Genomic DNA, 18077 nt, shown 5'->3' with positions numbered 1-18077 from the left:
GATCATCAATTTGGAAGCTCTATCATCGAAAACAAATCAGCAGTAAATCGAGCCGTTTACTACCGATAGTATTCTAGCAAAACTATATATATATATATATATATAGTAGGGCTACTATACTCTTATGAGTATAGAGCCCTTTGTACTCATAAGTTGTTTTCGATGATGGAGCTTCCCAATCGACGATCCATACAATTAAACATGATCTAGAGCATTTGAAACTTCTAGAAAATAAATTTCATAATTTTTCTGAAATTATAATAAAACCCATCAAGCGGGCATAATTATTTATCTTTATCTACATAATGAATAAATTTTTTTATAAAAGATTCAACCGATTTCGATTCTTTTACACTGTTAAACTAGCAACTATGCCATACTGGCAGTTAAAAGTTGTCAATTTTGAGATCTTTCGATCGTAAGTTAAATGATGTTGAAAAATTATAAAATTTGGTTTCTAGAAGTTTCAAATGCTTTAGATAATGTTCAACAGTATGGATCGTTGATTCGTAAGCTATATCATCGAAAATGACTTATCAATACAAAGTCGATCGTATTCATAAGAGTAAAGTAACTGAACTCTCTTTCTATATATATATATATATATATATATAGAGAGAGAGAGAGAGAGAGAGAGAAAGAGAGAGAGAGAGAGCTGGGGCTACTATACTTTTTTTAGTATAGACCCCTTTGTACTCATAACTTTTTAACTGTTGATTGATGGGATGTGTGGTTAGGATGATTATGGTCCCCACTTAGAATGATAGTGGTTCCCTAGGGTTGAGTAGGTAGTTGGTTGTATAGTATGATCTAACGGGTAGAAATGATCAATGGAATAAATCTAAGGGCCGAAAACTTATGAGTATAAAGGAGCCAATACTCATAAAAGTATAGTAGCCGGACTCTATATATATATACATATATATATATATATATATATATATATATATATATATCGTGGTGTTAGAATACTAGTAGTAAGTGAATAATGTTTATTAACATTTTTTATCCCTTGGATGCCTAGGGTTTAGTTTTTGATAGGTTGTACTAGTTTGCATCCAAGGGCTAAAAAAGTGGAATTAAACACTATTTCTCTACTACTAATAGTATCCCAGCTGAATACATACACTATTCCTCTACTACGGATATACCAGCTAAATACATATATACATACGTATATTAATAACCACTCTAATATTCTTTTCTTGTTTTGGCAAAAATTTACTAAGCCTCAACTATACACCATTTTGAAATAGGCCCTTTGACCCTTTTTATGCAAGGATTTTAGTGGCCATCGACACAAACCGTATCCACTATGTCGTATCGTACTAACAAAATATCGACATGATACAGCCATAGTCACGATGGCACAATTCAAAACGCTCTTTTCTTTATATTAGTAAGTTATTTTCTCAATAAATCTCAAAACCCTATTTTATTTACACTTAGTAATTTTCTCAATAAAGTTCAAAAGATTTAACAAGGATACATAATAAGCAATTAAAATATTTTATTGCTAAAGAAAATAAATGTTTCATGCTATTATGTGTCAACACACATGTATATTTTGTGACCGGCGCACACCAGCATGGTACGGCACGCCAGCAAGTTTTCAGCATGATCTCATGCCACGGCACTTAAATCCTTGTCTTTATGGAGACCACTCCCCCCCCCCCCCCCCCCCCAAAAAAAAACCACCCTCCACAACCCCCACCCCCTCAACTACCAATTTTCTAAATTACATAAAACCCTCCTGTCAAAACCCGATTTTTCACTTTCCCCCCGTCATTTAAAAACCTACACTTTGCCCCATTGTAAAATGAAAAATGTTCACAAAGGGGGTACGGTGTGTAAAATGACCATTTTGCCCGTCACCATTTTCGTCTCCTCCCTCATCTTCCTCAACCGCCGCCTCGATCGGCCGCGATTCACATCTTGATAGGCCGCGATTTCTCTCCATTTTCTTCTCCACCTGCTCCCAATCTCCTCCTGCACCCTCGCCGCCCCTCGATTTCAGCAACAGTAAGGAGGAAATCGAAGTGGGTGCTGATGGAGAGGTAGGCAAAAGCAACAAGGGCGAAGGCGAGGCGGCGGAGGAGGGCGAAGGGGATGTGGGCGAGGGCAAGGGCGAGGCAGTGGAGGAGGGCGAGGCAGTGAAGCAGCGAGCCGGAGGGAGGCGAAGCAACAGAGAAGAGGGCGAAGGGGTATTTTTGGCATAAAAAAATATTTTATAACGGAACCCTAACGGATCACTAGCGGTAGGGGGTGAAGTGCATATTTTTTATTTTATAAGGGGGCAAAATGTAGGTTTTAAATGACAGGGGGGTTTTCTGTAATTTAGCCATGAAAATTTGCTAAAATTGAAGGAAATAATCTATTAGCTATTAAGTTCCAATTTTATTTGGAAAGAGGTATGGTTAAGGCGTTAGACCGTTAAATTTAATGAAATTACGCATGAATTTAATAAAATCCTCAAGTAAATAGCCTAAAGTCACTCAGATAGAATTAAAAATATGTCAAGGGGCTGCCAACAAAAAAAATTGAAGTAGAGGGAGCCATTTGAATGGCCTATAGTTCACATGGTCTCCATACACACTTACCTTTTATTAAAAGCGTGTCCTAATGGCTAAAGCACATTGCAAGCTAACCAACAAGAAGAATACAGAATCCCATCTGACAGCACATTCAACGACATAGAATTTAAGTTAAACGCTTTGTCCAAATGAAGATAAGTTAAATCTTTGCTAAGATGAAGAGAATGAAAGAGAGAGAAGGGAAAGGAAAAGAGAGAAAACAAGAGAAGAAAAGAAAATGACTCTCTTCTATTGGTCGAATATATAAAAAAGGGAAGAAGAGAATATGAGGTTTTGATAATTGTTTTCTTCCCTCCCTCCCTCCCTCCCTCCCTCCACTTCTGGAGAGAAAATAAAATAAGCTTTCAAGATAATCATTCTCTCTCCTTTTCTCTTGCTTCTCCGACATTCTTTCCTAAAAGTTCTATCCAAAGGAGAGAAAGTTATGTTCTACCCTAGCTTCCTATTATTTCCTCTCCTATTCTGTCCATCCAAACAAAGCATTTAAAAACAAAACCAACAGAAAAATATTAAAAAAAACAAGAAATAGAAGCGTAAAACGAGGGCTCGGTTATTAGAGGTCCTAAGCTCTTACCTTGACTGGAAAGTAAGCAGATCTGAAGGCCATGTGATCCCTTCCACACAAAGGTGGATGTTCCTGCCTCATGTGCATCTCCAAGTGAGAGAAGAAATCAACATCTTCACGAGAGGTGAAAGCAAGCAACGCCCCCAGGCTACCCATGACAGTTCCAAATATGATGCAATCACCCCCTCCTGGTATCAGCGAGGCCTTCTGCAAGCACGTGACAACATCACCTACATGGAACTGCACAATCTCCTCAACTTTGTTGGGAGCGCCATTCAACTTCCCTTGCTCCCATTTTATCTTGCCCCCAGTTGGATCTTCTTCAATCTCGTCTGACACATCCTGCGGCAGTCGCACAAAATACACGTTCCCAAATTTGTCTGCTCCTGCCATGGTGTCGAAGTCTATGTGATGCGATGCTGTCAGCCATCTAGGAACAGAATCATCCGCAAATATATACAGTTGGTTCTCATCCCGTCTATACTTGCAGTAATGGAAAGACTGCAGGCGAAAAGAATAACAGATTTATTAAACAATATGTGCAAGAAAGTTGGAGAATAAGAGTGATCTAAAGGAAATTAAAACACCAAATGGGAAAGCACTCTATCCGACCATCAACACATCCTTGCACTAATAGCTGATAATAAATTGAATAAAACTACTTTCCTTGTTTGTAAGTTTTCTATCTTCACTAACTATTAAAAATGAGTATAATATCAAGAACAGACACCTTATCCTATCTACTTTTGAGATTAGTTGAACAACATCGCTGACTTCCCAGCAAGTTGATGCGTAAGGCTTCAAATAGCATGGACGCCAGGGAAAAGGAAACAGAAATTAGTTAAGTCTAAACAAAAAAATTGTACAGGTCAGGCTAAATCAACTTAAGTGGATCTTTCCAAATGCAACAATGAGTCAATAAAATGCAAAGAGTGCTGATGCACAACAAGGTGGAAAAAAACCATCATATCAAAGTTAGTAATTGATAACCAGGCTAGCCAATAGAAAGATCATTCACACAAGAATTAAGACAACCAAGGATGAAAGCCCAAAAAATATGTAAATTGCCATTTAGGAGACCAAGAAGCCAAATAAGGTAAACTTCAGGGTTATACCCTCAATCCGCAGAGTTAATGTTAGAAGGGTTAAAAAAAAATTAATACAATTTGCTCGCTCTTAGTTAGGAGAATTTATTTCTGGAAAACAAAAATCAATTAGGACGTGCACATTTTGCTAGACTCCTGCCGATAACTGGAGTTGCCAATAAATCCAATACTAAATTCTTTACATACAAAACAAGCGGAAGGAACCATATAAAACAGAATTTACATGGTATGCAGTCAAACTAATCATGCAGAACATGAACAGAAAACACATTAATGTTGCCCAAGTACCCAACTAATTTATACACCTAACCTGAAACTTTTCAAGCTCCAGCCACGTCACGTTGCCCATTCATTGGTAGTTAAGAAGATTCTTCTAAGATTTGAAGTTCAAAATGTTAGCTATATTTAAAATGAAACAATAAATACAGCAAGAGATGGTAAGATTATGCTAAACAATCATCAGCTTCTTTGTTATCTAGATTGGGTAGTTGAAAATGAAAGTCTTTGTCTATTATCAGCTACACTAATGAAATATGCTTTATTATGTTGTAGTAAGTCAATTTTTCACAACATCACATAGTTTCCTTCGTAGTGCTTCGTAGGCAGCAATGGTTTGTTGACAGAATCTGTTTTACCGAAAGTGAACTTTCAGTTGAAATGAACTTTTGGTTCAAGTAGAGTTCCGGAAAAAATTACTTCTCTCTCGCTATTTATTTCCATAGCTATAAAAGTGAAGTTTCTCGAATTCTGCTATTTATTTTGGAGAAAGAGAATGGCAGAAAAACTATAATTTATATATAAAAATAAATAACTTGATAAATAATAAAATATAATGCAATAAATAAAAAATAATATAATTATATCCCTATATAAATAAAAAATGTAATCTAAAACAACTAAATTAATTACTTTATACATAAATTATAATAATACAACAATAAAATCATAGAGTAAAAGAATTATTAATACTCAACTCATCAATTTTCTTTTTCTTTTTTTTTTTGAGAGATAGGTAGCATGCTACCCGCTTCGTTTATTTCATTTAGAAATAAACTTAGCTGGAAATGTGAATCAACTAGGATTCGAACTAGGATCTCGGGTACCAACCACCAAACCCTTTGCCACTTGCTCTAGGGACAGTCGGTATTTTCATTATATTTTAATTGTACAAACTAAATGAATGAGATACTACAACTTAACCATCCATCACATTTTAAACATGTAAACTAAATAAAAGAGTAATTAGTACCACAATCAAATATATTTAAATATATTTAGCATTACCCATTCTTTTTTTTTCCTTACTATCCATCACATTTTAAACATGTAAACTAAATAGAGTAATTAGTACCACAATCAAATATATTTAAATATAGCTATCATTACCCATTGTATTTTTTTTTTTGTTTTTTTCCTTCATCTCTCTTCGCCGTCATTAACGTCGGTCCAGGGTGAACCAAAGTTAATTATGTTGTTTTGGATAACTTGAGTTTTGATTGTATCTTTATTACCGTGAACAAACAGCGAAGTGGCCATTTACGGACGAAAACGACTTCATCCCTCTCCACATTCATCCAAACAAACAGCCCCTAAGGTGAACACCCAAAGTTACTAATTATGACATACAATTAGGACTTCAAACTATTTTTCCTTCCAAAAGGTTCTAGGCTATGTTGCACAAATACGGACACGGAGATATGGATCTTTCTTTCATCTGAAAGAGAAAATCTGAATCAAGAATCAGAGAAGTATGATCTTTTCGGATCCATCATATACAACTAAGAGTTCTTACCTTAGCCGGGGTAATTCTAATTATCGATATTTTAAAAATCACAAGACACGATACAGATAGGGAGATATGGATAAGACACGATACAGATAGGGAGATATGGATACGACACGATACAGATAGGGAGATATAGATACAACACGGTACGGATACAGTGATACGGTAATTCCTAAAAACTCTAGGATACAATACGCAGGATATACTTGAACAAAATATTATTAAATAAGTATATTTTAATATATGTTGATTATATGCAATGATATATTAAGGACAATAAAGATACCTGGTTTATATTAAGGAATATATACTAATGTACATAAGCTTGTATAATTGTTCTAAATTTGTTCATAAAAAAGATAATCAATCGTATGAAATAATAATTAAAAATGTATCAACCAACTATCATCCAGCTTGATCAAATAATAACACTAGATATTTAGTTACACAAACTAGATAATTAGTTATTCATCATATATGTTTGTTTTATTAGGTTCTATTATGTAAAACAATAATAAAAAAAAATACTAACACTTCAATAGAAAAAGAAAAAAAATCATTCTCTATGGCCTTTATTGATTAGTGCTAGGTTGACAAATTAGATACAAGAAAATAAAACCAAGCCGTAAAGACTGAACCATAGCTTAATTTTGTGTGAAGATAGAGCGAGAGAGAGCGCCTTCACCCATCCAATAGCAAAAAGATAGAAAATATGACTAATTAAAGAGAGATTGGCATTTTTCTAACTCTTTTCCTTATTTCCAATGGGTTAGGATATGGAGGACTTTTCGAAAAATTTTGAGTTTCAATCATTTTAGCCTAAAAAAGAACCCAACTGTATCCCCCCATATCCCTCTCGTGACCGAACCGTATTCCGTATTCGCTATTGTTTTATTTTTTAACAATGTTGGATACTTTGTTCCCATTTCCTATACGTACCGAGCACGTATCGATATCCGGTACGTGTCCGATACAGGAATAGCATGAAATTTGAAGTATTCGTTCTTCATAGGTTCTGGGTCAATTTACAAGAACTACATGCCTAACAAAACAAACTTGCCTAATTTGGAGGTCCAGTTGTTGAAAATCTTGACCTTTCCCAAAACAGCTTGAAGTAATTCAAAAATAAGTCTGTTCAAGTATTTGAAGCTTTCATTCATCTGATGATGCAACTTCCTCTCTAATTGTAGTGTGTGCAGGAAGAAAAAAAAAAATCTAAGTGGCAACCACTTTATCCTCATATTGATATTTTGTGCATATCTAATGAAATGGAAAGGAGCCAGTATAAGTAGATTCACTATAAAACTCATCGAGATCTAGACATTAAAAATTAAGACATCAACATTAATTACATAGATAAAAGGGTAAGCACTATAGCCTAACTTCTTGATGATGTGACACCTAAAATGTTTCTGCTATGTATCCCACTGTCACATACAAAGAACCATTCCTCAAGTACATACAATGACAGTGTCTCCCTCCCTGAATTCTCATGTTAGTGCAAATCTTCCGTCTTCTTATACTGGAAATAGAAACTCTGTAATATATCAAGAATTTCCAGGTGCAAGTTGAACTTTTTGTGCACAAGTGACCTTTGTGATGCAATGGTAGAAAGGAATGGTCTTAACCTAGAATGTGGAAAAGTAATGTTGCTGTTTGAATTGAGGCTTCTTCTAGGATAACAGAGTACAAACGATGATCTGATTATCTTCTGCTAATGCAAGCATTTCATCTGTTCTATGCTGCAAAAAAGACTTCACATGAGAAATTAGACAAAGATAAGGGGTAATTTCCTCTATGTCAAATTTATTCAGAATTTCCCTTTTTTTATGCTAGCAAATTCAACCATTAACATATTGGGAATTGGCAAGTCTGTTAGAGCAAAGAGGATGTGTCTAACTTAGTTATCAAGCTCATGCATTGAGCAGCTTCTAATTCTGTTGCACCAACGTGCAAAGCAAGCATGCTAAATTTCGATGTTCAATCTTGGTTCAATTTTTATCTGCAACTTCACCAAGTTTTCTTCTAGACTACACAGAAGGGGCGTGGGATGCCACATGACTCGGACGAAGGAAGTCAACAATTTTGACAAATATTGGATGGACATGGCAGAGGCCGGACAACACCATATATCATATATTTTATAAAAGTACATATATCTAAATACACTTTCAGAATTTTCCTTTAAAAAAAAGTAATCTCCGTACTATTTTTTCCTCTACCAACCAAAAGCAATTAATCTTCATCAACATAAAACGAAACATGAGTTATGTTTGATCTTTGATTAAATGAATCAACACTACAATAAATAGAATTACAATATTTATTCCAGTGATCGCTTAAAGCACCGTAAATGACAAAGAGACTAACTATTTATGCCCTCTTATATTCTCTTATTGATGCACAATCAGACGACACTCTGGACATGCAATTATATGAATGATCATTACACACGATGGATGGACATTCCATAGGCACATGAAAAATGAGTACGAGTATAGTAGAAACATGCTAGAAACATGTGCGAGGACATGGCAACATATTTGAAGTGTCCGTGTTTCCTAGGTTTCCTTTGATTCTTGTTCGCTATAGAAATTATAACTTACTTTCTAGCAGAGAAAGAAGGAAAAAGAACAGACATAAAGCTGTAGGGAAATAAGAAGAGGGACAAATAGGGAAGTAGTACGTACGTGAAGGTTTGTTTTCCGAGTTTGATTGAGATTATATTTTATCCTTTCGTAGCTAGCTAAAGAACCTGCGATCGCTTTGTAGAATGCTATTGGGAGTTTAGATCTAGCCTATATGCTTAGAACTTAGCTCCTAGAACTTAGCTCCTAGTTAAAACTAGATCTTAGTTCCCTATTTAGGCGTAGTCATAGTACCTTTCTTAGTGTTTGTGTTATATACAGACTTTGCAAGGAAAATGACCCATAAAAGAATCCTGCTTTCCATGTAGATTAGAAAAGATCAATGAGATAACAAAAAGAATTGAAGGCATCTCTTCTGCTTGAAGATGAGATACTATCCTCAGGGCACCACCAAGCCCCAAAAGAATTATCATAAAAAAAGTAAAACATAGAAAATATATATATATATATATATATATAGAGACCGGCTATGGTGCTTGTAAAAGTACCCAGCACTTGGTGCTTTTAAATTTTTTACCGTTAGATCTCTGCCTTTGATCATTTTTACCCGTTAGATTATACTATTCAACCAACCACCCACTCAACCCTAGGGGGCCCACATCATCCTAACCGCACATCCTTCAATCCAAGGGCCGAAAACTTACAAGCACCAATGGTACTTTTAAAAGCATAGGAGCTCAATTCTCTCTCTCTCTCTCTCTCTCTCTCTCTCTCTCTCTCTCTCTCTCTATATATATATATATCTCTACAAATAGTTGTAGATTAATAAAGTAAAACTAACTCACAAAAGCTCTATTCCAAAGTGGGAAAAAAAATGGTTAAGTAACATAATTACAATAGAGTAACTAAGAAAATGGTTTAGGTATCTTAAACTCATACGGGTAACTTAAGAAGACAGAAAGGGTTTGTAAAGTATTCGCCATTCACATGCATGCAATACAACGGTCGTAACAAGCATCATCTATAATGGCTTCTTCAATGCCTAACCAAAATGCAGTAACTTCAATAAATTGTGATAACAGATACTAAATAACATGACACAAGAAATGTACATGGATATAACTTTCTGGGACAAGTTTCAGCTTTTAGCAGAAATGAAATTCAAAATCTGAATACAAACATTTAAGGTGAGTTAGAAGTTGCTGGTTGAAGAAGAAAACTGAAATTGTATAGACATAAAAGAAGGAAGAACAATAAGGAAGAGCAAGAAAGTCCACTTCTTTATCATTTCCCAAATATCAGTAATAGTTGACTCACCCCCATGGACCACCGAAGGTCAAGCACTTAAAACACTAGAAAGTAGCAATATAAAAGTCACTTAACCTGGAATTATACTTCTAACAAGCAACAAAACTTTCTACCAAGCTCATATAAAGTTACCACAATAAATAATCTTAAAGATAACGCACCTCTTGGATGTCACCAATGTATATCCTATCCCGGTAGGTATGAATAGAGACTATTGTCCTTGGGAAGAGCTTATTTTCACACTTCCTTAGCAATTTCCTCTTCCCTAAGTCATATAATCGAAGGACTGGCCCGATACCTGCAAGTAACCTTCCCTGAAACTGGCATAGTGCAAGAGGAACTTCCTCTACTTGTGTCTTATGCACAAGCTCAAGAGATTTCCCTTCTTCAACAAACTTATATATGTGAATAAATCCGGAGGTGAGACACCTCTTAGGCCAAAAGTTCAATCCCTTGGCTGTACCAACAGCCAAGAGAGTCCCATACTCCTTATCATGGAAGTTCACAGTACAAATGCTGAAGGCAGCTTCATTTTCCTGAAGCTCCAGCAAACAGGTTGTATTCCCAATTCTGGGATCAAGAATTCTGATGCAAGACACCCACTTGTCTGACTCTGCCTTGGGATAACCATACTGCTCATCAGGAAAAGGATCCTCCTCCTCCGCCTCCTCCTCATTATCTGCACGTGCACCATTCTCCTTTTGGTCCCGATTGTTTGTGTTTCCATTTTCATTCATCCGTGCAGCCGCCAAGCACTCTTTCCTGGCAGTTTCTCGCTCGTCCGCAGTGAATGCACCTTGGTCGCTTTCAATAATAGCCAAATACTTTCGCTTGGTCAATAGTACAAACTTTCGCGGAGTGTATCGAAGAGGAATGACGGTCTCGTTGAACGTCTCACCCAACCGCTCAATTGTGAAGACCCTTAATGCATCTCCAGCTACTGCGACAACACCTTCGGCACACTGATCGGAGGAAAACGATGCAGCATATTCAAGCGTTTCATAGGAAAGGGGAGTTAACAAGAAATGCCCTTGATGTATGTAGCCGAGCCAGGGCCGACTAGACAGGCAAAGCATTGCTTGTCTGCCCCTTACTACGGTGGAGAACAGTTTGGGAGCTCTCAGACCTAAGAATCGAGATCTAGGATCTGAGAGCTGACCAGTAACCATATCAACCACAGTTCGGAAAAGTACACCATTTTGCAGCCCAGCATTGAGAAAGACGCTGCCTGGATGAGCTGCACCATCATCTCCTCCGGTAGAGGCCCGCACTTCAAGCAACAGAAGCGACTCGGGAGGAGAGGAAACACTCTGGACGCTCAGGACGTGCATGCAGTCATCGGGGTCCAAGGAGAGAATCCTAATGGTGTTGTCGTACGAACCGACAGCAAGGAACCGGGACCTCTGCCTCCCTTCAGGAACTGGTGCTATATCCAAGCAAGCAACATCGCCAGGCATCTCATGCTTATCCACTTCCATCAGCTGGCCGGTCATATCCATCTCAAAGTATATAAGCTCCCCACCGCTGAGGGCGATCACCACTTGGAGTCTGTTCAAGCCAACCTTGACGATAGTCTTCTTCCCAGGCGTCTTCCACTCATTAACACGGCCATCCTCCCGGATGTGCCTGATGCCACTTGGATGGACCTGCATCAAAGAGTCATCTCCCAGCAAAGAGACAGCCAGGGAAGGAGTGGTGTCAAGGAACTTGCTGTTGCTGACCTCCTCGACCGTCTCACCAATGGAGAGGACAAGCGTCGCATTTGCAAAGGACACAACAATGTAAGCATCAAACTCGTCATTCACATTCTTCTTTACTGTCCACACCGCGTTGGGAATACCGGGCAGCTGTGAGACGGCCATCTCGCTAACTGCAAGACCGGGCCTCAGAATGCGCAGAGAAGAACGGGGACCCCTGCCGCAGAGAGTGAATATCTGGGGCGTCTCCTCCTCAAAGAGGTTCACGACCCTCATGTCCATGATGGGCATGAGGCTCTCCATGTGCTCTATCTTGAGGAGGTTCCTCAGCGGCCGCGGCTGGAAGAAGACCGGCTGGAAGCCCTCCTCGGTTTCCATCAGCGTTGCCGAGGACGACTCCACGTCTTCGCCATCCCCGATGGCCTTGAACTGGTAAAGCATATGATTCCCAAACTCGGAGGCCGCAAAGAGGAATCCAGCCCTAAGGACGCAGATTGCAGAGGTGACAGGCACAGTGTCAAAGTACTTGATCTTGAGCTCGGACACACGGTCGCCCTCATGCTCAAGGGTGACCTTAAAGATGTCACCATACTCAGTCTGGAGGAGGAAGAAGAACATGGACTTCTGACGGTGGGTGGCAGCAGAGACGATGAGGACGCCCCGCTCAGCAGGGAGGTCAGCACGGCGGGGGATAACAGCGCGTACCTCGGGGTGGCCCTGGTTCCTGAAGATGATGAAATTCTCAGCACAGACGAGGACACCGCTGGGCCCGTCGCCGCCGCCCGGGACAGTGACGAGGAGGTTGGCGCCGTTGTCCACCGGCTCGGACCACTTGCGGGAAACATGGTTGAGGCCGAGGTCGAGCTCGTAGAACGTGAGGTGCTTCTGGGCCTCCGCGGCGGCTTGGCCAGAGGCGTCGCGGTCGGCCTCGGAGTAGTCGAGCTCGATAGCTGCGAAGACGGGGTTGTCGAAGCCGCAGTCGACGCCGACAACAGAGTAGGTGACGGTGTGGGACTTGTGGGCCTCGAGGGGGGAGGAAATGGTGAGGCGTGCGGCGGTGTCGCGGTTGAGGACGTAGACGAGCTTCTGCTTCTCGCAGGCTGCGATCATGACGGCGCGGCCCTTGGGGTCGACAGCCAGGTACTGGCCCGGGACGATGCGGCGGCATCCGGACTTGCCAAAGGTCTCCTGGTGGACCTTGTCGAAGCAGTTGCGCTCCCTGCTGTACTCGAGGATGACGATGCGGCCCGAGTCGGAGCCGACCACCACGTAGTCCTTTTGGGAGCCGGTGAGGCGGAACTGGGCGAGGGACCGGATGGCGCCGAACACTTCCACCGAGTGCAGCGTCTGGATCTTCCCGTTCTCGTCCGGGCGGAGGAGGTCCAGCGTCTTCCCCCGCCCCACCACGATCTCCTGGCTCTTCCCGCCGCCCACGAAGCTCCCGATCGTGGCGCACACCACGCCTGTCGCCCGCTGCAGCGTCAGGCTGTACAAGTACATCGGAATTTCTCGAAGCCGAGCCCCCGCGCACGAACGCACCGAAACAGCTGAAATACAGAAGAAACTCTAACCCTAGCGACTGCAGGATGGGGACGGATGGAATTCGATCGCGGCAGGAGGGACGAGGGTTTATCAAGGACTGGTTTACAAAATAATCTACTAAAATTTTGATATTTACAAAAAAAAAAATTATATCTGAAAAATTAAACCTCCTTTTATCACGACGGTAAATAATTCACCGCCTTAATAAAAATAATGGTAAATGATTCACTGTCTTTCTAATATCTCACAAAAATGGTGAATCATTCACCATCTTTCACTTATTTACTGTTTATTTTCTATACCTTACATATAATCCTAACAACCATAGCCAATTAGGCGCAGACAGATTGTAGACAGGAATCGCTTTCAAAGGCATTAATCTGACCGTGCACCAGGAGCACCGAAAATGTAAAGAAAAAAACCGTCGTGCCAATAGGAAGTTACAGCAACCGCAAGCAGTTGCGAGCGGTTCGATCGGCTGAAGGTGGTCCGAGATTTTAGGAGGTAATGGCCGATCATGTAATAACCGAATCAAGGGCGATTCTATAAATAGGTCAATGATACTTTGAAAAAGGGTCTTCGCCCCTGCGTACAAAAGACCACTTTTATTTTCCTACATCTTTCTTTCTCGCATTTACTGTTTTCCTAGGAGTAGTTCCTATAACTTAGCGTCCTGGAGTCTGTCTGCCCCTCGGGCATCACTCCGTTGTAGACTAAAAATCCATCTCCCTGTAATTTCTTGGTTTCATTTAATAGAAAGTCATTTTCGGCTCTTCAAGCCGACCAGATCTCGAGTTGTCCTGGCCATTCGGCTCTTTTCTCTGCCCACTTTCTGGCTTGTTTCGAGAATTCAGCTCATCCCAGCCGAACCGATTATACTGTAGAGGTTTTCGAACCCGGCTGATCTGATCCCTCATCAGCCGAATCGCTTGATCTGTCGAAAGGTGTAAGGTATCAGACTTCTAAAATCATGAAGTTATGGTGTACATTTGGTTGGAGAGCCATTTGAAAGGTTCCGGTGAAGTTCAGTGAAGTTCGGGAGCATTCGGGCGATTCGGTGCGCGTAGGCGCGGAAACGGAACCCGAAAGGCTATGTTCGGCCATGAGCTAAATCCGACATTTGCGTGGATGAAAAGATGATGAAAACATGCTCGAAAACATGTTTGGAGAGTCTCGGTTCGATTTGAAATGAATCGGAGGTCAAACGGAGCGAAAACGGACCCCGAAAGCTGAAAAAGCTAAAAATTTGGCTAAGTCTGGAATGCTGTTTTTCTGGACATTCGGGGACCGGTCTGTAAGGAAGTGAATCCTCGAAATCCGAGGATTAGACTTCGGTTTGGAATCGACTATTCGTCGAGTGCGCAAGCTTCGGAAAGTCCGAAGGTGATTATAATGCATAAAGTGCATTAAGGAGAGGTTCGCAAGAGCACAAGTGCAAAACTTGCACTGGAGCAAAAATGCTCTCGGGGACCGGTCCCTAGCAGGGAGGGACCGGTCCCATCAGGCTGGGCTGCGGAGGTCTCTAATGAGACCGGTCCCTAGCAGGCAGGGACCGGTTCCCGAACGTTGGCCCAGCGAAAATAGCCGAAATTTGGCTAAGTCCCGAAAACTCAGCTTTCGGGAACCGGTCTCTCGAACAAGGACCAGTCTCCCGAGGACCGGTCTCTCAGGCAAGGACCGGTTCCCGAACGCGAAAACTCCTCTGCCCGAGAGGGCAGCCTTCGGGGACCGGTCTTCCCGAGCTAGGACCGGTCCCTCGCTGTGAAAATGGCCCAGGAAGGGCTGTTTTCAGGAAATGAAAAGTTGAGGGGGCTATCTGCAAAATGGCCTATATGAGGGCTTGGGGACCCCTCTCTCTCCCTCAGTTGCTCTCTTTCCCTCTTTCACCCTTTTCTCTCTCTCTCTAGGAAAGAAAAGAAGGAGAAGAAGAAGGAGTGGAAGAAGATGAAGGAAAAGAAGAAGAAGAGAGGAAAGAGAAGACTAAGAAGAAGAAGAAGATTGTCTTCTTCTCTCTCCCTCAAGCTTGGAGTCTTGAAGAGAGGTAAGCTCTAACCCCTTTAATGGTGTTTTCTAGGGTTTGGGGGTTTTATGGTTTGGAGATGGTTCGAATAGGACCTAATGGAACTAAGGAGAAGGTTCGAGCTCGCAATCGAAGCTCGCACCCCGGATTTCTCCCCGTTGCCATTTTAGGGCACGGATTTGGGGATTTTGGAAATCTAGGGTTTTGATCTAATCTATTAGGTCGCAAACCTAATTGCTAGGTCCCGGAACGCGTCGGCGAAAACGGTTTGCCGATCCGACGAGTGAGTGCGGAGTTATCGCCGACTCGGGTACTCGAGGGCTCGCTTCGCCCTGAGGAGTTGAAGCGGCGTGCAAGGATCGCAACGTCGAGTTTTCTATTGTCGCGGCATCGCCAAGAGGTGGGTGGTGTCCATCCCGAAGCAATCGGGCTCCCTTCTATGTCTTAGTACATGTCGATTCTTGCATCTTGTATTATTGCATTATAGGAAGATTGTGCATTGCCTTTCCTTATGCATTCCTTGATGATATCGTAGTATGCATTGGATATTAGTGGATTGACAAGGATTGGGTCGGGATTGTGAATTCTATAGTGCAGAGAAAGTGATGGGCTCAGTGGTCGGTCTAATGATGAACAAAGGACGAGTGGCATCTAGTCGATAGTAAACAATGGACGAGTGGCAATTTAGTTGATAGTAAGCAAAAGAACAAATGACACATATGAGTCGTAGTGTATGTGAAACCTATGGACTATATGATGATTGTAACCCTAGAGGATAGGGTATTCTCGAGACGAGGATTGGATCATGCTCACGGTCTGTTTCTAAATCTTGTGATGGAAGCCCCACACAAGTAGTGCGCTCCGGATGTTGGTCACGTGGGATTGCCTATTTTGGGTCCCAAGGGTTTGCCTATTTAGGCCCCGGCAGACGGTCTCGGTTCATAGTGCGAGTTGACCCTCCCTACTTTCGAGATGGCTAGTGAGCAGTAGGCTCCTTCAGGGAAGCCATGAGATTAAGAAACAAGTGAAGAAGATCGATGAACAGGTACATAGCTTTACCTTTGACATGACGACAGGTTAGTTGCTTACCAATTCATTGGACATGCATTCATATATCTATGATTGGGCATAGTAGTGTAGCTTTACTTTCCTGTCCTTACAGCTTTTCCTATTATCTATATATCGGTATATCTACTTGTGCCCGCTTGGACCTAGTGGGGAGATCGGCGGAGTCGGCGGCCGAACCCACTGGGAACTAAGGAAGTTAGTTCTCACCCCCATTTTACCACAGGTTCGAGTTCGGGTGTCCCCGGTGAGCGTGAGGATCGCGGTAAGGGCCTGGCGCTCTAGTCGCATTAGCTACCTCCCCTTTTCATTAGCGGTCACCCTTTTTATATTTTGAGAGTAGATATTGTATAGGGTGAGGTTTGAGTGCTTGTATTCATATTTTGGAAGAAAGTAAAAGATGTAATTGAATGTATTAAGTCAAATGAATGTAATAGATAGCCTCTTCTCTCTTTATGTACTTGTATATGTTTTATACTTGTATTCTTGCTCTTGTCTTGTTGCACTGGTGGTGCTTCTTGATCGTGTATTTATGAATTGATTCCTGGGTAAATTCTTATGCACGATCTGTTGGTTAGCCTTGGGCGGACAGGGGAGGTCCTGTCCGTTCGGCGTCTGTTCGACGCGCCCGGGCCGGACCAAATTGGTAGCGGTCTCGGGGCGTGACACGGTCCCTCAAGTCTAGAGACCGGTCCCAGCACCCGAAAATGGCCCAGTTTGGGCTGTGTGTGACTTATATTGTTGAGGGACCTTTGTGCAATTATGCAAAGTGTATGGAGAGTGTTGGAGGCTTATTTCCTCTCCCTCTCCCTCACGTTGCAGCCCTAAGACCCCCCCTCTCTCTCTCTAGAAAGAAAAAAAGGAGAGGAAGAAGAAGAAGGAGAAGAGGAAGGAGAGAAAGAAGAAGAAGGAGAAGAAGCTTGAAGAGATCACCATCATCTTCTTCTTCTTCCATTGCTTGTGGAGAGCTTTTGGAGCTAAGCTTGCTACCCCTTTAATGGTAGATCTTTAATGATTGGTTTAAATACCTTATAAATGGTATTTTTGGAATCCTAAGATGCTAATTAGATGGATTATGCTTGAATCCAAAGCTAGAATGTTGGATTTTTACCTAGTTGAAACCTAGGACTCCAAAATGGGGTTTTGGGAAATATAGGGTTTTGATCTAAATTGAATGATTGTAAACCTAATTGCTAGGTATTCTGACGCGTTGGCGAAGTCGGTTCGTCGATTCGTTGAGCGGGTGCAAAGATATTGAAGAAAAAGCTTCTTTTGGTACAGATTGCCGCAGCTCGCAGCGAGAGCTTCCTAAAATCGCGAAATCGGAATCGTGGGCTCGTGGCATCACCTAAAGGTGGGGGGTGTCATCCCGAAGCAACTGGACTTCTCCCTATATCTAAGTATCTCTATATTGATCAATTATGCATATCGAGCTTTGCATTATAGGGTGCTAGATGATAAATGTATATATATATATATATATATATATATATATATATATTCTTGCATGCTAGTAGAGTAGTGTAAAGTTGAATTGCTTAAATACTTGTACCTAGTATGCATGTGTTTGGGACATAGTGTTGCGAAACCCTATAATGAAAAGATTAATGTCGATAGACTCTAGTTGAATGAACACCTAGTCATTGTGTACAATTAGAGTATTGAGAACGAGTGGCATCTAGATAAGTAAATAACTTGACGAGTGGCATGACAAGTAGAGTATAAGTGTAAACACTTGTTGCATGTTGAACTTAGAGGTGAACTAGTTCCCAATGATGTCGTCTAGAGCGGTAGGGTATCCTCATT

General features: G+C 41.2%; 1 protein-coding gene across 1 annotated transcript in view; it reads right to left on the bottom strand.

Moving 5' to 3' along the window:
- LOC109711369 (splicing factor 3B subunit 3-like) overlaps positions 1-13257 on the bottom strand; it is a 29647-nt gene extending 16390 nt beyond the window's left edge. The window contains exons 1-2 of the mRNA XM_020234380.1: positions 10109-13257; positions 3169-3660 (exon numbers count right to left, since the gene is read on the bottom strand). Of these exons, the coding sequence (XP_020089969.1) occupies positions 3169-3660; positions 10109-13144 (3528 nt within the window). The 5' untranslated portion in view covers positions 13145-13257. The remainder of the gene's footprint in view (positions 1-3168; positions 3661-10108) is intronic.

The sequence above is a fragment of the Ananas comosus genome, linkage group 6 (assembly GCF_001540865.1).
Source record: "Ananas comosus cultivar F153 linkage group 6, ASM154086v1, whole genome shotgun sequence".
Classification (NCBI taxonomy): Eukaryota; Viridiplantae; Streptophyta; class Magnoliopsida; order Poales; family Bromeliaceae; genus Ananas; species Ananas comosus.
Note: the sequence above shows the minus strand (reverse complement) of the source record. Positions and strands in the feature narration are given on the sequence as shown.